The sequence below is a fragment of the Notolepis coatsorum genome (assembly GCF_963971535.1).
Source record: "Notolepis coatsorum genome assembly, chromosome: 5".
NCBI classification, from domain to species: Eukaryota; Metazoa; Chordata; class Actinopteri; order Aulopiformes; family Paralepididae; genus Notolepis; species Notolepis coatsorum.
In genome coordinates, this window is record NC_140169.1 from 113,541,251 (window position 1) to 113,558,318 (window position 17,068).

Below are 17,068 nucleotides of genomic sequence, written 5' to 3' on the forward strand. Positions count from 1 at the left end.
AACGACAAAGAATTGCTGCAAAAGAAACATACATTTTTTGTTTAAATAATCATTTTAAAAGAAAAAACGTTATTTTATACTAATACTAAAGATAATTATCGATATCGAACGATATGAATTTTTTTTCCGTGATATCGTGATAACATTTTTGGTCATATCGCCCAGCCCTAGGGTAACATAACGTTACTCATACAAGAAAGGAACTACCAGGAATACACTATTGAAACGAACAATTAAGAGTCTTATGGAACAAGGCTGATGAACCAGCTACATACTTTGGCATTCTAACTAACCAGTGGTACGTTTTCATTGTAAAAGCAGACTACCAGTCTCAATTATTGTTGGAGAGGCGGCTGATAGCCGGCTGGGCACTGATTGGCTGGGCGCTGATTGGCTGGGCGCTGATTGGCTGGGCACTGATTGGCACTGTGTCGCAAAGGCTCTCTTAGCAGCTCCTCTGCCCACCCAAACAATTAAAACCAAAACCATGGTTTTGCAGGTGATTGTGCAGGATCTTTACTGTAGCCTACTAAATAAAGTATTCAATTATGTCTATAGAACATTACATCTAACTAGATATTTACTGTAGCCTACTAAATACAGTATTCAATTATGTCTATAGAACATTACATCTAACTAGATATCTACTGTAGCCTACTAAATACAGTATTCAATTATGTCTATAGAACATTACATCTAACTAGATATTTACTGTAGCCTACTAAATACAGTACTTCATTCAGTCTATAGAACAGTTTACATCTTACTAGGTTCTGGCAACATAATTATCACCAATAGCTTTAGATACCGATTTCTCTCAGAATCATTTGGAGGCTAATTTTAAACTTCTTGCGTCCCACGTTTGGGTCCCACTCCAGTCTTTGATGCACATGTGCATGTACAGTGTGTGTGTGTTTGTTTGTGTGTGTGTGTATGTATGTTTATTGTGCGTGCATGTGTGCAAAGGAGAGGGCAGAAGCCTAGAGACCCTGCAGATTGGAGAGCCTTTGAAAAAACATGAGTGAACACAATACACACACACACACACACACACACACATGCAAACATTCCCTCTTCCATACCCCACTGCAGACTGCTGAGACCACGCAAGAGCACGCTAATCTGTTGGCATGACAACTGGAGTGGTATATTCACTTGGCCTAGAAAATAATATGGCTGTGGAGAAAAGATGAATGAGCAGGGAGATATAAATATATATATATAGCTCTGAAGGAGGCAAGCCTTCAGACAGTCTGCACTATAATTACAGACCACAGCTGCGGCGTTGCCCCTGAGACAATGCTTTAGATTGACACAATGTGCAAAGTACAGGGCTTGTATCCTGTACTCATTAGCTACCAGTAGCATGAGCCGTGTGTGTGTGTTGTGGGGGTTAAATAGATCTAACGACATTGCCTTTAAGGCAGACTCTACAGACTGTTAACCACATGTTAATCGTCATTTGTTGTGTCTACTGTATATGCTTTTGTTGCGCTTTGGGGCCTTTCTTCTTCGTAAAAACGGAAAAAGGCTCAGTACCACACTGACAAGGGGGAGGTCGACTGGGACGTCCAAGCGGTACTAAGCCAAGTCAAGGAATCATAAAACAGGTCTGAATATATGGTCTACTTCCAGCTGAATGCCCTGAAGAGCGGAGGGACGAGGCATTCTGTTTACTGCATCCCTCGGATGATGATATAAAGCATTTAACCCTTTCCCTGCCACACGACAGAAGGTTAACCCTTTACTATCACACAACCGACGGTCGGTTGTGTGATAGTAAAGGCTTAACCTTCTGTCGTGTGGCAGTGAAAGGGTTAACCGGTGGCAGCTCCAGTAGCTCACCGCGTACCTCGAGCGCTATTTCGGCGCCGGGGACAACCGTGCTCGTCACGGATCTGGGGTTTAGCGAGTTCGATTCCCGGACTGCAGCCGTGCCTTTCTCAGAGTGTCTTCCCCCCATCTGTACCCCCATTCAACCTGTTTCTGTCTGTCGGTCATTCTTGATCAGAGAAAATGCGATAAACGCAAAAAAGAGCCGGAGGGATGGCCAAAGTTTAAAAAAAAGAAAGGGTTAACCGGCTGTTGTGTGGCAGTGAAAGGGTTAACCGTTTCCCGACCTCAGTAACCCGAGGATTATGTTGCGGAGCTGTGGAGCAGCGCGGTGAAAGAGTTTCAAGGGAGATCGGGGTGGAGGAGGACGGGTGTATATGAAGGGCTTTTAACGCGTGGCCGAGAGGAGACACCCGCCCACTCTCCACTTTCTCAATCAGGGCTTTAATTGATTGATTGATTGAAAACTTTATTAACAGATTGCAGAATGGGTACAGTACAGTACAGCTCAAATTGTTAAGGGGATGCAGACCAGAGAAAGACTTTCGTCTTGTTTACATCAGGGTCCCCCATTTTCAATTCATCGTAACATATATGACATACATGACATACAGATAGACAGTACTGCTACATCTATACATTTATGACATACCAGATTTGCAAATACAGTACTGTTTGTGATACAAAAAGAGTCCAGAAAAAAAGAGTATATACATTTGGCGTAGAAACTGTACATTGGATTGGGTAGGTGGGGGGGGGGGGGTGGGGGGGACTGTACATTGGAGGTGTTTGGGTGGGTGGGGGGGTTGGGTAGGAGTGGGGGGGGGGGGTTGGGTAGGAGGGGTGGGTGGGGGACACTGTACAACTATACAAACAAAACTGTACATTGGAATATTGACAAGACCATACTTGGTAATTTACTGTACATTGGAGGGGGTTGTGTTAGGACATTTACAGGGGCCAGTTTCGAATTGCAGTCTCCCGTAGGTGTTTTTTGAGAGTGTTTTTAAAAGTGGGTAGTGATTCACATTCATTTACAGCTTTGGGTAGGGCGTTCCACATTGATGTGGCATAATTGCGAAACGTGTTTAGTCCCTTGTTTGAGCCAAATCTGGGTTTAACATGATTTGTGGAGCTCCCTCTGGTGTTGTGATCATGGTATTCACTGACCTTTGGGAAGTATTTTGACATGTACATGGGTACCTTGGTCGTGTAGTGTATCTTGTAGACCAGGCCCATTGCAAGTTGCTGTACTCTGTCGTCTACTCTAAGCCATCCTAGGTTGTCAAAGTGGGCAGGGGTGAGGTGGGTTCTAGGAGTAAGGTCAAGCAGTAGTCTGACCAGTTTGTTTTGAGATGTTTGTAATTTTGTTTTTAGCGCCTTTGAGGTGCTTTGGTACCATGAGGTGCAAGCATAGTCGTAGTACCCTTGAATGAGTGCTCCTGCCAGAGTCTTCAGGGTATTCTTGTTTACCAGTGAGGAGATCCGGTACAAGAATCTAGTTCGTTGGTTGACTTTTTTTTATTACATTGGATGCCATTTTGTCACAGGAAAGATTTTCCTCTAGGATGGAACCCAGGTAGGTAATATCTTCTTTCCTTGTGATAATATTGTCACCCACTGTAACTGAGAAGCCGTCGGTCTTGCTGAGTTTGTTATTTGAACCGAAGAGAATGGACTCTGTTTTTCCCATGTGTAATGATAGTTTGTTATCAGCGAGCCATATGCAGATTTTGCCTAGTTCTGAGCTGAGGGTTTTTTCAACCTGTAACTTGTTCTTGTCAGAGACCAGCAGGGCTGAGTCGTCCGCAAACAGGAACAAGTTGCAGTCACAAGCTGACATGTCATTTGCATAAATTAGGAACAGTAGCGGACCTAGTATGCTTCCTTGTGGAACACCACAGCTTACTGTGAGGGGGGGGGATATGGTACCGTTTACCTCCACCATCTGCTCTCTCCCCTCCAGGTAGGATTGCATCCAACTCACTGATATTATTATTCAGCAAGTGAAGACGGTGTTCGGGTGTTTCCTGACTCCTCAAAGTACATTTTTACTACCTGTCACAAAGTTTTCACTCTGCTGGACGTTGAAGAGACGTTGGATAACATGTGACTGAGGAAACGTTTTCACTAAAGGCACCATGTCACCAGTTCTAAAAGGACATCTTTCTCTCTTATTTGGTTTTAGAGTCACTCTCCATAAACAAAACAAAGAGAAACTGACGTCCCCAGCGTTCTCGGGTTCTTGGTATAGCCGGTGCAGAGCTGGCAAGTGTCCCGATGCCCAGCTCATCCCGCCTGGATGATCTTATAAGTCCAAAGTATTGACCGCCCAAAGACCCCCCATGCCATGCCCTCCGCCCACCTCGGATTACTCCCTAACCAACCCAACCATCCGTCCCCAGGGAGAAAATGCACAGCAGAGCGATTGGAAATGAAACAAGAGGATTGTCTGAGCTAAACCCCGGGTGGAAACATGGGCTGGAGGTTTGAGGACACATGTTTAAAGATGGTCAACTCCTCTGACATCACTGACACACAACACATGGTCAATATACTATACTGATGAATTGGGCTTTTAATCTGCTGTGAACTCAGTTGGGGCAAGGCACAACCAATCGATCTATATCAAACAACTCTTTTGTTGGTCCTCCAATCATGGCTGTTGCTTCCTCAAGCAACAGTTATGATTGGAGGATCAAGAAAAGAGGGGCAGAGTTTGAGATAGGTCAATAGTGGACTGATACCATGACTAACCAACCAGTAACCAAGGCAATGATATCTGTAGGCAAAAACGATATGTTTCTTATAATCCTTTTCTGTATGGCGTAAAAAGTTACTTTGGGAGCAATAAAACAGTGAGCAAACATTCCTGATTGCAGTTTTTCTCCGGTCTCCTGTGAGGATTCTTCTGGATGTGTAACCCTCTACTTTCTTCAAACATTCAAACAACATACAACTCAGCCATATGCTTCGCCTCTGCTGCCTTCTTCTATGGCTGTGCCTTCCTACAGTATGAACACAAACATGTCTTCAGCGGGGGCGTGGGACAACATGCAGCGAGGATGGTAGTTTCAAGGTGGAGCCTGACATATACCTATCTTGGATATTTTCCCTGGGAATCCTGATTTCTACCTAATGAGCACTGGAATGTTTAATACACAGTCTGAAGCCTCGGGCCGCCCGTCTCACTCCATCTGAGACAACAGGTGGCCACTTCACCATACTTAAATTAAATTCAAGGTGGTCTGAGTCTGCATGTTTGTGCATGTTTGTGCATGTGCGTGCGTGCGTGTGTGTGTGTGTGAGAGTATGTGCATGTAAGAATCTTTTGACCAATCAAGCCCAGTGTGAGTCAACTTATCCAACAGTGGAGCAGAGGTACTCAGGCCCCCCTGCCGTGAGAGAGAGAGAGAGAGAGAGAGAGAGAGAGAGAGAGAGAGACAGAGAGAGAGCGAAAGAGAGCGTGAGAGAGAGAGCGAGAGAGAGAGAGAGAGAAAGAGAGAGAGAAAGAGAGAGAGAGAGAAACACAGCAGAGCGAGAGCTGCAAGCATGGAGGGAATGTTTGAAAAATGCATGGATCTCCTCCATTTGACGGAGGTGAAGTCTCCAGGCAGAGAGAGGAATGCGGTTGACAGCAGAGTCAGCCACCATTAATACTCTCGTTGGATAGAGGGAGCACTTCTCTCATTCTACAAGGAGTGAGAGAGTGAGAGATAATGGAGAGAACCGGAGTAGGACCTGAGGCTGTGCTCTCTCTCTTTCTCTCCCCCGGCGCTGCCATTTAACTGATAGGAGCAAAGACTACGCTACAACCGTCTGCAGTAAACATGACCACAGCTATCTATTCTGAAGATAAACCAGTACAGTACAGGAGTATCCGACTCATAACAGGTTAAAAGAGGGTGTCGCTATTTGGAGAATTGCCACCAATTCTAAAATCCAACACCATGTGCAAAATTTGAAATTAAAAGCATGACACATTTCATTCACTGTATTTTTTTTTACACCTGTAGAAGGATGCTACTGTAGACGTCTCTCGTGAAGAAAAATGTATTCAAATATGTGTGTCTAACTGACCCCAAACGAATGGTGTCTTAGTCTCTCTCTGCTGTTCAGGAAAGGCAATGGATGAGATGGGTACTACTCTGAAACCAACAAAGTGTCTCTGTTACGCAGCCCCTACCTCTCCTCATTTAAAACCTGCAAAATGCCAGGGTAAACACGCCACTCTCTCCACCGAGCGTCAGTTAGAAGATCGCCTGGCCTAGAATACCTCTCATGCATGTCTAACCACGTCTTCTGGGCCGTCTTAGACATGTGTGTGTGTGGTCTCAATCTTTCATCTGTCATACTGCAGCGCACTGAATAATAGAGACGTTTTGCCCCCTACTCCACCCCCTGAGAAGGCCTAAAAATAGGACGGCCTGCTGTCTGTCCCGGCATATATAATCCGGAGGCAATAATGTACCGCGTGGCCCTGGGGTTGAAGTCTTGGACTGAGGTGAATGTGGAGTGAAAGCGCTGAGGGAGGACCAGGCTCGTCATTGAGCCGACGGGGATTAGGCCCGGTGCTACAGTAATCCATAATCCCATTTTGGATAGGTCGGTGAACCCTATCACTCCCTGGTTTAAGCAAAAGGGGGTTCAAATTTAGGGTGAGCCTGAAAAACAGAGCGAGCAACCATCGTCGTCTCCTCTCTCCAGTCCTGCTTCCTCTTGGAAGTCATATGAAGCCTGAGTGAATTTGTACTGGTATACAGTATGTGGTGTGATTTATAGGCGATATACAGTACTGACGATCTCATCTGTGTTCATATCGTGAAATTGCTTTGATATTGTGTGATAAGTGTGATATGTCATTTTGTTGTCTAAATTAATGATGAAAAAGCAAATATCCGGGTTAAATTCAGCGGCACCTCCGGCTTGGTCAGTGTTCGTGGGTGGGAAGCCGGTGGCGTATGAGTCCTACTGGTCAGTCGCTGTTCAGCAGGAAGGGGATCTGGGGTAAATAATGTGAACCTCGGTGTGCGTTAAGCTCTCCCAGTGAAGCTCCTAGCCGTCAGGTGGCGACTCCACAGAGGAGTCCTCCCCAGACCCACAGTAAGTATTTCAGAGTTAATCTGAAATACTTGAGAATGGTTATTGAAAATTTCAATAGTGTTATGATAGCCGTTGATTACATAATAACTTAGTCAGTCAATGGAGATCCGGTTAATACAATTTATTAACTCAGAATGAAGGTATCAAATACAAAGTTAGAGAATATGGCCTGGATGGCTCCCATCCCAGTGACCAGCTTCATCACCAGGAGAGAAGAGACCGATTCACAGGAAGGGGCCGTTATTTATACCCAGGAGAGGGGGGGGGGGGATATAAAACTTGGTAGAGGGGACAGAGAGAGAGGAGACAAGCTCCCCCACATACCGTTCCACACTTTCCATCATGCAGTCCAATATGATCATCAACTGGATAATCGTCCATGTGATTGTCCATGCCTAAGCAGATATCAATGATATATACATCATTATTGTGTTCTGAATATCATGATTTATTTTTCCCCCCAAATCGCCTGGCCCTAATATGAGATATGCCAAAGCATTGCAGACAGACAGATACAAAGACACACAACAAGATATGATATCGCACGAGGCTTCAGGAGTATTCAGCCGATGTGTGCATGAATGAGTGTGTGTGTGTGTACGTACGTGTGCATGAATGCGTGTGTGTGTACATATGTGTGCATGAATGCGTGTGTGTGTACGTATGTGTGCATGAATGCGTGTGTGTACGTATGTGTGCATGAATGCGTGTTTGTGTGTACCTACAGTATGTGTGCATGAATGCGTGTGTATACGTATGTGTGCATGAATGCGCGTGTGTACGTATGTGTGTGTTTGCGTGTAGCTCCCGTGGCGTGGACTGAGGCTCATTGTCATGGTTATCTGGCAACACTGTGGGGTGGACTTCCGCAGTCACCATGGGCATGGAGCATCCCAGCATCCCTCACAAAGGCTTTTTCAAAGCGTGTACCGCCCTGAAACCATCATATCTAACCCGTTTCTCTCCTGGTTCAAGAGAATGCCACCTAGCTACCCTCTTTCCCCTCTTACACTATTTCAGTTGTATTCCTCTGTTCTATCAACCCCCCCCCCCCCCCCATCTCTCTCTCGTTCTCTTCTGCTTAGCTTTGCTTTTCTCACCATCCCCCTCTCCCCTCTGGTCTCCTACTGTATGTTCACTACTTCTCACTCTCATCTCATTTCTCTCACTCTCTCTCCCTCTGTCTCTTTTATATTTCCACTCTCACTATTTCTAAGAAAGATTTCTAGCCATAATTTCCCACGTTCTCTCTCTCACGTACATATTATATTATACATCCTCTCTTCTTCCTCTCTACTAATAACCTGGTTATTGATCCAGACGCATAAGATCTGTGTTTGTTTGTTTCCTTCTCAAATGGAGGTAACACACACACACACACACACACACACACACACACACACACACACACACACACACACACACACACACACACACACACACACACACACACACACACACACACACACACACACACACACACACACACACACACACACACACACACACACACACACACACACACACACACACACATGCACACACGCACGCAAATAGACAGCCAGGGGGAAAAGTTAAATGTGTGACGAATCTGTAAGGAGAGAGAAAGCAATACAAGTATGTCTTATTTCTATTCATTCACCAACAGTCTGTGTGTGTGTGTGTGTGTGTGTGTGTGTGTGTGTGTGTGTGTATGTGTGTGTGTGTGCACGCGCACATGTACATTCCAAAAGAACAGACGGCTCCATAAGCAGTGCGTGATTGCATAAGATGAGATTTGTGAAAAATTTATTGTGTGAAAATATAGCCTGCCTCTTTAATCGTTTCAAAGGCTTGCTGATTATTTTTTCTGTTTTGTTTTCTGTGCAGAGCGCGGCGAGTGTGTAAATCACAACCAGAGAATATGGTTCAGGATGTTTTTAGTTTTTTTCTCCCAGGAGGATCGACTACAACTTGTCTCCACCCCGACAGACACAACAAACAGTCATATCCTGCTGGTGTTTGCTGAAGCCGAGTGTTCCATCAGTCAGGTCAGGCTGTGAACAGGACTGCTGTTGACAGCAACACTGGCTCAGGCTACATCCGTCAAACATAAACCTCCCTGACGGCACAGTTCCATACCACACTGGTGGTGGCTAGAAAGCTGTGAGAACAGAAACCGGACACCGTATGTACAGGATAATGCAGAGGATAATGCTCTATGACCCACACTGTATGGTGAAAGAGTGTCTCATCCCCTATAGATAAGGCTCCATAGAGTTTATGAAATGACTGAATGACACCATTTAACACAGATGTTAAAGTGTTAAATCTGGTCAGCTGTAGCCACTTTCACCCCCTTCTCAGTCAACCCTCCATCCCTCTCTCACTCTCTCGTCTTTCCCCTGGTGGTGCCCGCCCTGGGCAGCAGCAGCAGTCAGGGACTGTGGCCAGGCGCTGATAGCATCACAGTGTCTGCCTGTATAAAGCCCCTGCAGCATGGCGCTAAAAGCTGCTTAGCAGGCAAAACTCTCCCTGAGTCCTTTAAAGCTGCACTAATCAGAGCTGTTAGAGGAGGAACCGCAAAACATATAACCCTCCAGATTACAGGGGAATCTGAGACCATGGATGGATGGTTGGATGGATGGATGGATGGATGGATGGATGGATGGATGGACGGACGGACGGACGGACGGACGGATGGATGGATAGGTCAAGTAGTTGACTGGAATAGGAGAAGCCACAGGTGACCGCCGTGTTTCATCGACACGTTCCCAGCCGTGAAATGTCACCTGACTTCACGTCGGGGGTCCTTGGGGTGTGCATGCAACAACAACCCGCTCGTACCGCGTACGCACTGGCATGTAAGAAGACAAAGAACAGAGAGAACAGGGTGTCTGAGCATGCGTCTTCTGAACGCTCTGCAACCATGGCGACAGGCTTCGGGCCGCCATGGATGCTACAAGGCACCCTAGGAGCCTCCGAGCGTTTTATGAGAGGAGGAGAGCGGTGGCGAAAAAGAGAGAGGAGAGGGCACGCGTAGAGAACAAAGAAGCACAGTGGCGGACACCGACGAGGCTGCAGCGCCCGCCGACCCTCGGGGGGGCAAACACAACACAACAGCACCACTGTCACACCCCCACCCCCTGCTCTGCCAAACTTGGCAGCCTCCTTTGGAAGCCATCAATGCTCCCTCTCCCTCTCTCCCAGGAGTCTCGGCACAGCTCCCCCTGCTCAGCTAGCTAACCCATTAGCATGCAGGCCCATCCCCCTGCAAAGGCCAGTCGCTCACAGCCACACTCATCATATAGAAACGCTTGGTATGCAGCAGCGGTGGCAGCAGCGGCTGGGGACGTGGGGATCTGTAACATTATGAAACACAACATCATCCTCCTCCCAGTCTTTCCAGAGAGGCATCTGTTCTACTGACAAAGGAATCAAAAAGAAACCAGTGCAGGGTTACTTCCTCTGTGAAACTCGGACCAAAGTGACTCAACCATTCACTCAGCATCACTAGGTTGAGCTCTCTCTCTCTCTCTCTCTCTCTCTCTCTCTCTCTCTCTCTCTCTCTCTCTCTCTCTCTCTCTCTCTCTCTCTCTCTCTCTCTCTCTCTCTCTCTCTCTCTGTTCACCCATTGATCCGACGCTCCGCTCGGTCCCTGACCAAGGTTACCAAGGTTACCTACCTGACTTTGAACTCTGTGATCTGCGGTGGCTGAGCCCCGGGGTCGGCGGCGCAGTAGATCTGAGGGAAGTAGAAGCGATGAGACTGCAGGTTGATGTCCATGGCGCCCGACGCACATCAGACTCTCGGGTCAGCCCCTGCGTCCGTGACAGCAAAAGACGAGAGGGGAGAAAAATACACTTCCTTCTCCGTCCACCTTCTCCTCTCCCTCTTCTTCGCCTTCTTCTTCTCCTCAATCTCCCGCGTCTGTCCTGTCGGGTTGTCGCTGACGGCTTATGATTGACGCGAGAGGTCGAAGTTCAACGATGGCATCCCGATAACCGTCAACCCCTCCCTCCTCGTCGTCCTCCTCTCCAATGGGATACAGAAACCACTACCACCAGGTAGGCATCCCCCCTCCTCCTCCTCCTCCTCCTCCTCCTCCTCCTCCTCTCCTCCTCCCCTCCACAGATGGTACAGTCAATCACCTCTGCCGCCCGGCTCGACACAGACACACTAACCTATTTCCCCACTAGCGAGCGCTGCACGTTCACCGGAGGAGAACCACAGAACAAAGATGAGTCCGAGAAAATGATGATGGTGACGATGCCTCTTGGAGTAAAAAAAGATAAAAATTAAGAAGAATCCTATTTTGTTTTGGTCACCAATACATCCTTTGGCAGGTAGAGAGAACAGGAGACGGGGGAAATAAAATTAAATTGAGAGAAAGAGAATGGAAGAGGGAGAGAGAGAGAGAACTGAAAATGCGAGAGCAGCTGTGTTCAGAGAGGACTGAATGAGAGGAGATGTGATGAGAGTCCTTTGGCTTTTTTTTTTACACTCAGAGCGCGCGCGCGAGAGAGAGAGAGGTAGGGAGAGAGAGGTTCCCAGTGCTGTGAGGCGTTGCCCTCACACCGCCTCTCCTCTGTGTGTCTCATTGGATTACCCCCACACCCCCCCACCCCCCTCCTCCCCCGCTCCTCTCTTCCTCTTCCTCCACTCCCAGCTGTGACAAGAGCGATGGGCCGCCGGGCCCGCAGGCTGCCGGTTGGTCCTGCCCCTCCTCCTCCTCTCTCAGCCACATGGGATTGGCTGAGGCAAGAGATGCATAAGCCAGCGCAGAGAGAGAGAGAGAGGGGAGGGAGGAGAGGAGAGAAGAGGAGAGAGGAGGAGAGAGGAGGGAGGAGAGGAGAGAAGAGGAGAGGAGGGAGGAGAGGAGAGAAGAGGAGGGAGGAGAGGAGAGAAGAGGAGGGAGGAGAGGAGAGGAGGGAGGAGGAGCGACAGATGTTAATTCATCCGATGGCTCCCGTCTTGCTTGCATCTGATGTGAGGCGGCGAGCCAGGCTGGGGTGGAGCCAAGGAGAGTCAACACACACACACACACACACACACACACACACACACACACACACACACACACACACACACACACACACACACACACACACACACACCTACACACACACACACACACACACACACACACACACACACACACACACACACACACACACACACACACACACACACACACACACACATACAAAACCTGATTTGATGGCTATAATGGCTGCATGCAGATCGGGACACAGGTGGCTGGGGAAATAAACGCAATGCATCCTTCAATGAGAAAGACAATGTAAGCCTGAATGGATATTGTAGGTGTTTGTAAAACACACTAATGTTTAATAATGTCTCACACCAAATGCCACTCCAACCCCTCACATTCACACAAAAACACCATGCAGTAATTTCCATGCCACCCATTTACATACAATTCAACCCATACCATGTTGTCCACACAATGCTTATACAGTAATCTATGAGAAAACAAACACGTTCCTATTGCTGTGACTTGACATTCCAGATGAATGTAGATTATATTTTATATTAGTGGGGCAGATACTAATCTGCTCCCGGGGGAAGCACAGTGGACCACCAGTAAACCAATAAATCCCTATATTTACAAGCCTTCTGACAAACCAGGGGAAAATATTCCACTCACTACTCTCTTTCTAGTTCAGCCCACCACCCCTATGAAATCATCGCCCACACATCTGTCCTGCTTCGTCTGCCAATGGACAATCTTATTGATTGGACTGATATGGACTGGATATGTGATTGGCCCGGACAGCATGGTGGATGATGTGGTTGCTGCTGTACACCGACGATGGTGATTTATATCTGCATGGCACAAGTAGTTTGGTTTAAATGATGTTCACTTTCCCCTTGAAAGTAGGTAATGCTCATAGTGGCCATAAACGTTCTTATATCATCACTGTAAGATTCTCATACCCGTTATTGTCAAATAGTCTTTATTCATGGTCCTTAATTCACAATGATTTGTGTAATGTAGACCAGACAATGAACTGGTGGTTTCTATTATTGGAACGTGAAGAATGTTTGATTTATATGTTGCCAGACACTTTTAACAGATTGGCGGATACATTATTTATCAGAGAAGACATGTCTAGTGTTTCTTGTGTTCTTTTTAGCAGCTTTTTTTGTACCAGGCAATATTTAAAATGTACATACTGACCATATTACATGCTCTATCAGCTTCATATGCAGTATGAGCTAGTAATCAATAGCCACTGTGAGAAGAATGTGCCACTGCTGTGAAGTCCATAAATCACACAAACCTCTCCTCATCAAATCGCTCCCCCTGCCAATTACAATTATATGGCCATCTCCAAGATTAGACCCTGGTCTAAACTCAGTGACACTACAGCAGAGCTGATGGTGGAAACAGAATATTACACGACTAGAGTCATCTAGTGTGTCTGCATTGTATAAAGACTCTTTCTAGACTAAAGAAAGAGACTCTTTCTGGACTTCATTATATACAGTATGTTAAATGTGGTACAACAACTAGACACAATCGTTGCACTATGTGTGTGTTGTGTGTGGGGAAGGGAAGGGAAGAATGATTTAGTACAGGGGAGAAAAAGAAAGATATGAAGACAGTAGACAGACAGATGGACAGACAGGTAGAGAGGGTTAGAGGCAATGGGGGGTGGGGGATAAACTGGAGGGAGAGAGACATTTGTAGAGAGAGAGGGGAAATTGTGGGGGAGGGAAAGATGGAAGTGAGAGAGAGAGAGAGAGAGATAGAGAGAGAGAGAGAGAGATGGAAGAGAGAGAGAAAACAGGAAGAGCCGTGGGTTGCAGTATGTGCCCCTCCCCACCCCTCGCTCTCGCTCAGTCTCTCAGGTTAGAGCTTGGCTGTTAGATTGCATTCTTAATCCTTAAAGCTACACACCTCCATTTCAACAGTGTGTGTGTGGTGTGTGTGTGTGTGTGTGTGTGTGTGTGTGTGTGTGTGTGTGTGTGTGTGTGTGTGTGTGTGTGTGTGTGTGTGTGTGTGTGTGAGGATGAGAGACCTGCGAGCGGGACATGCGCACACACGCACACACACAGAGAACAAGAGAGAGTACCAAGAGAGAAATACAGAGGGAGGGGGAAGAGAGAGAGAGAGAGAGAGAGAGAGAGAGAGAGAGAGAGAGAGAGAGAGAGAGAGAGAGAGAGAGAGAGAGAGAGAGAGAGAGAGAGGAGAGAGAGAGAGAGAGAGAGAGAGAGAGAGTGCAGCCAAGTGTAATCTGGCTGTGTGCTTTTACTGCAGGACTCAGGAGAGATGGCCTTCTGTCTGACACAGTGAGAGAGAGATGGGGTGGAGAGAGAGAGAGCAAGAAGGGATGGAGAGAGAGAGAGGAGAGGAACAGGGGGAAGTTAAAGTAACATGATGGTCATAAAGAGAATGAGTCGTCAACCAACTACAAGAGGAGGAAGCTGGACAGGAATGCATACAGGACGTGTGTGCGTGTGTGTGTGTGTGTGTGTGTGTGTGTGTGTGTGTGTGTGTGTGTGTGTGTGTGTGTGTGTGTGTGTGTGTGTGTGTGTGTGTGTGTGTGTGTGTGTGTGTGTGTGTGTGTGTGTGTGTGTGTGTGTGTGTGTGCGTGTGTGTCTGTGTGTGTTGGCAACTGTCACCAAGTTGATCTCTGGCGGCCGTGCAGGTTCAACAATCAGATTGTCAGCGACAATTACAGCATCCAGTCAGATCCATCCCAACCAGCATCGATGCACCAATCACCTCAGAGTTAACAGCTGATTCAGCTGGAGCGACAGTGGCTCGGGAGGTAGAGCAGTAGTCGTCTGGCAATCCGGAGGTTCCCGGTTCGATTCCCACTCCTCCCGGGCAGCGTGTCGATGTGTCCTTGAGCAAGACACTTAACCATTAACACTTAATTGCTCCCGATGAGCAGGTTGGCACCTTGCATGGTTGCCTCCGCCGTCGGTGTGTGAATGTGTGAGTGAATGGGTAAAATGTGAGTACCAAATTGTAAAGCACTTTGGATAAAAGCGCTATATAAAAAAGCAGCCATTTACCATTCACCATTCATCAATAGGTCACACGTTGGGGAGGAATTAAGCTCTAATGCCCCTAGGAGATTACTGTAATTATGGATTGGATGCTAATTGCTACCAATGCATTGATGTGTAATGTAATTCCACTCCATATGTAAGATATAAATATAGAGCAGTGTTTACTGTCATAAACTATGGCTTGGGACCCAAACAAGGGCCACAGGTCATATGGTGGCCACATACTGTAAGAAATCACTCAACTTGCCTTTTTACACTGGAGAGTGGGTGTTAAATATGAAATATATATTACTCCTATCTATATGGTTCAACAACAACAAAGCCAATGTAAAGAGGTAACTTGAAAATATAATTTGAGACAACTTCTGACTTATTTTTATTTTTGACAGTGCATGACAAGAGAGTAATAATGTGACCCCTTAACACATTCAGTGCCATTCACTGATTAACACGTTTCTGAGGCCCAACCGTTGAGTGCCAATCACGTGTTAACAAGTTTCTGGATCGTAAAAATAAAATAAAAAAAATCGATTTTAATACCAATTCAATGTCAGGGAGCTGTGTGTTGCCTGAAAAATGCATACTGGGAATCCGAAGGTGCAGTACCGGCCGCACAGGGGAGGAAACAAACTTTTTGGCTTACCAGCCAACTGGCGAGTATCTAATTTTTTTTACCAGCCAAACAGATTTTTTACCAGCCAAAAATAAATCGCTAATTGTGATAATTACTTCTTTGTATGTCTTCGTCTAAATTGATTTTCAATCATAGTAATAATCACACTGTGTCTCTACTCTTTAAATCCCCAGGCCATCAGGCTGCTCAACGAACAATGAACACTACACAACAACCATCAAACGCACATAGCACACACATCCACACGCACACACTCACTTTAAACAAACACACTGTAGCACCCACTCCCCACACTTTATAGCACACACTCACTTTAAACAAACACACTGTAGCACCCACTCCCCACACTTTATATTTATTGCTGCTTTGCACTATATAGTATTGTATATTAGTACACTGCATAGTATTGTATATTATATGGTAACTCAGTTACGTCTATTCTGCATCGAACATTGTACATATGTCTATACTGAACACTGTGACCTCATTTTCTACTTCTAATTTACATGCTATACTATGTTATTGATACTTATCTTGTCTAGCACAGTCTCTGGAGCGTAACAGTAAGAAGCATTTTGTATAAAAGTATTCTGTACTTCTGTATGACAACTATTAAAGAAACTTGAAACTTGAAACTTGAAACTATTTATTAGCATAAAACATTAATAACAGTGTCTCTACTCTTCACAATATTAGCATAAAACATATTAACATGAAAGAGGGATCTATTCTGGACTGGGTTGGGCTGAACTGGGCAGTGAAAGATGCTGGGTTGGACTGGGTTGGGCAGTGAAAGAAAAAAACCGAAGTATGTTGTGAAGTGTATAGATAGATGTGAAATGTATAGATGTAGCAGTACTGTCTATCTGTATGTCGTGTATGTCATATGTTATGATGAATTGAAAATGGGGGACCCTGATGTAAACAAGACGAAAGTCTTTCTCTGGTCTGCATCCCCTTAACAATTGTGTGTATTGAGCCGTACTGTATTGTACCCATTCTGCAATCTGTTAATAAAGTTTTCAATCAATCAATCAAGTTAACTTTGAACCTCGGTTGTCAAGCGACAAGCCGCGTCAATGTTGTGTATGCATCTGAGTGGCATCACAACGGTGTTCACTGTGCCTTTAAGACAGCACGGTGGTCTTACGACAGTGCTGTGAAGTACCGTCAAGTGTTGTGGTATCGTCAGTTGGGTTGGTGTGCTGTTGTGCACTGGTTGAGCTAGCCCCTTTCGTGACTGCGATGTGCAAGCCAGGGGCTTTTGAGCATGAAATAAAATGTCTAACCTTACGTCGTAGTCCGGTGCGTTTTTGGAAACATTATAGTCAATATAACTGCTTTGAGCACACGCGCACACGGGGCTAACGTTAGCTAGCAAGCAGCTATATAGCGAAAACGCTAACTAGAAGCTAACCACTGTATACAGTTCCAATAGACTAACATTACACCTCTGTGATTTAAATGTGTCCT

General features: G+C 46.1%; 1 protein-coding gene across 4 annotated transcripts in view; it reads right to left on the reverse strand.

Moving 5' to 3' along the window:
* evlb (Enah/Vasp-like b) overlaps window positions 1-17,068 on the reverse strand; it is a 199,944-nt gene that overhangs the window by 127,055 nt on the left and 55,821 nt on the right. For 2 of the 4 annotated variants that reach the window (XM_084315408.1, XM_084315407.1), the window contains exon 1: window positions 10,601-10,950. The exons of 1 other annotated variant lie outside the window; for it this stretch is intronic. In XM_084315408.1, coding sequence (XP_084171534.1) covers window positions 10,601-10,701 — 101 coding nt within the window. In that variant the 5' untranslated portion in view covers window positions 10,702-10,950. Of the gene's footprint in view, window positions 1-10,600; window positions 10,951-12,127; window positions 12,171-17,068 lie in introns of those variants that run through there. One more of the 4 variants, XM_084315412.1, reaches the window with a different exon arrangement.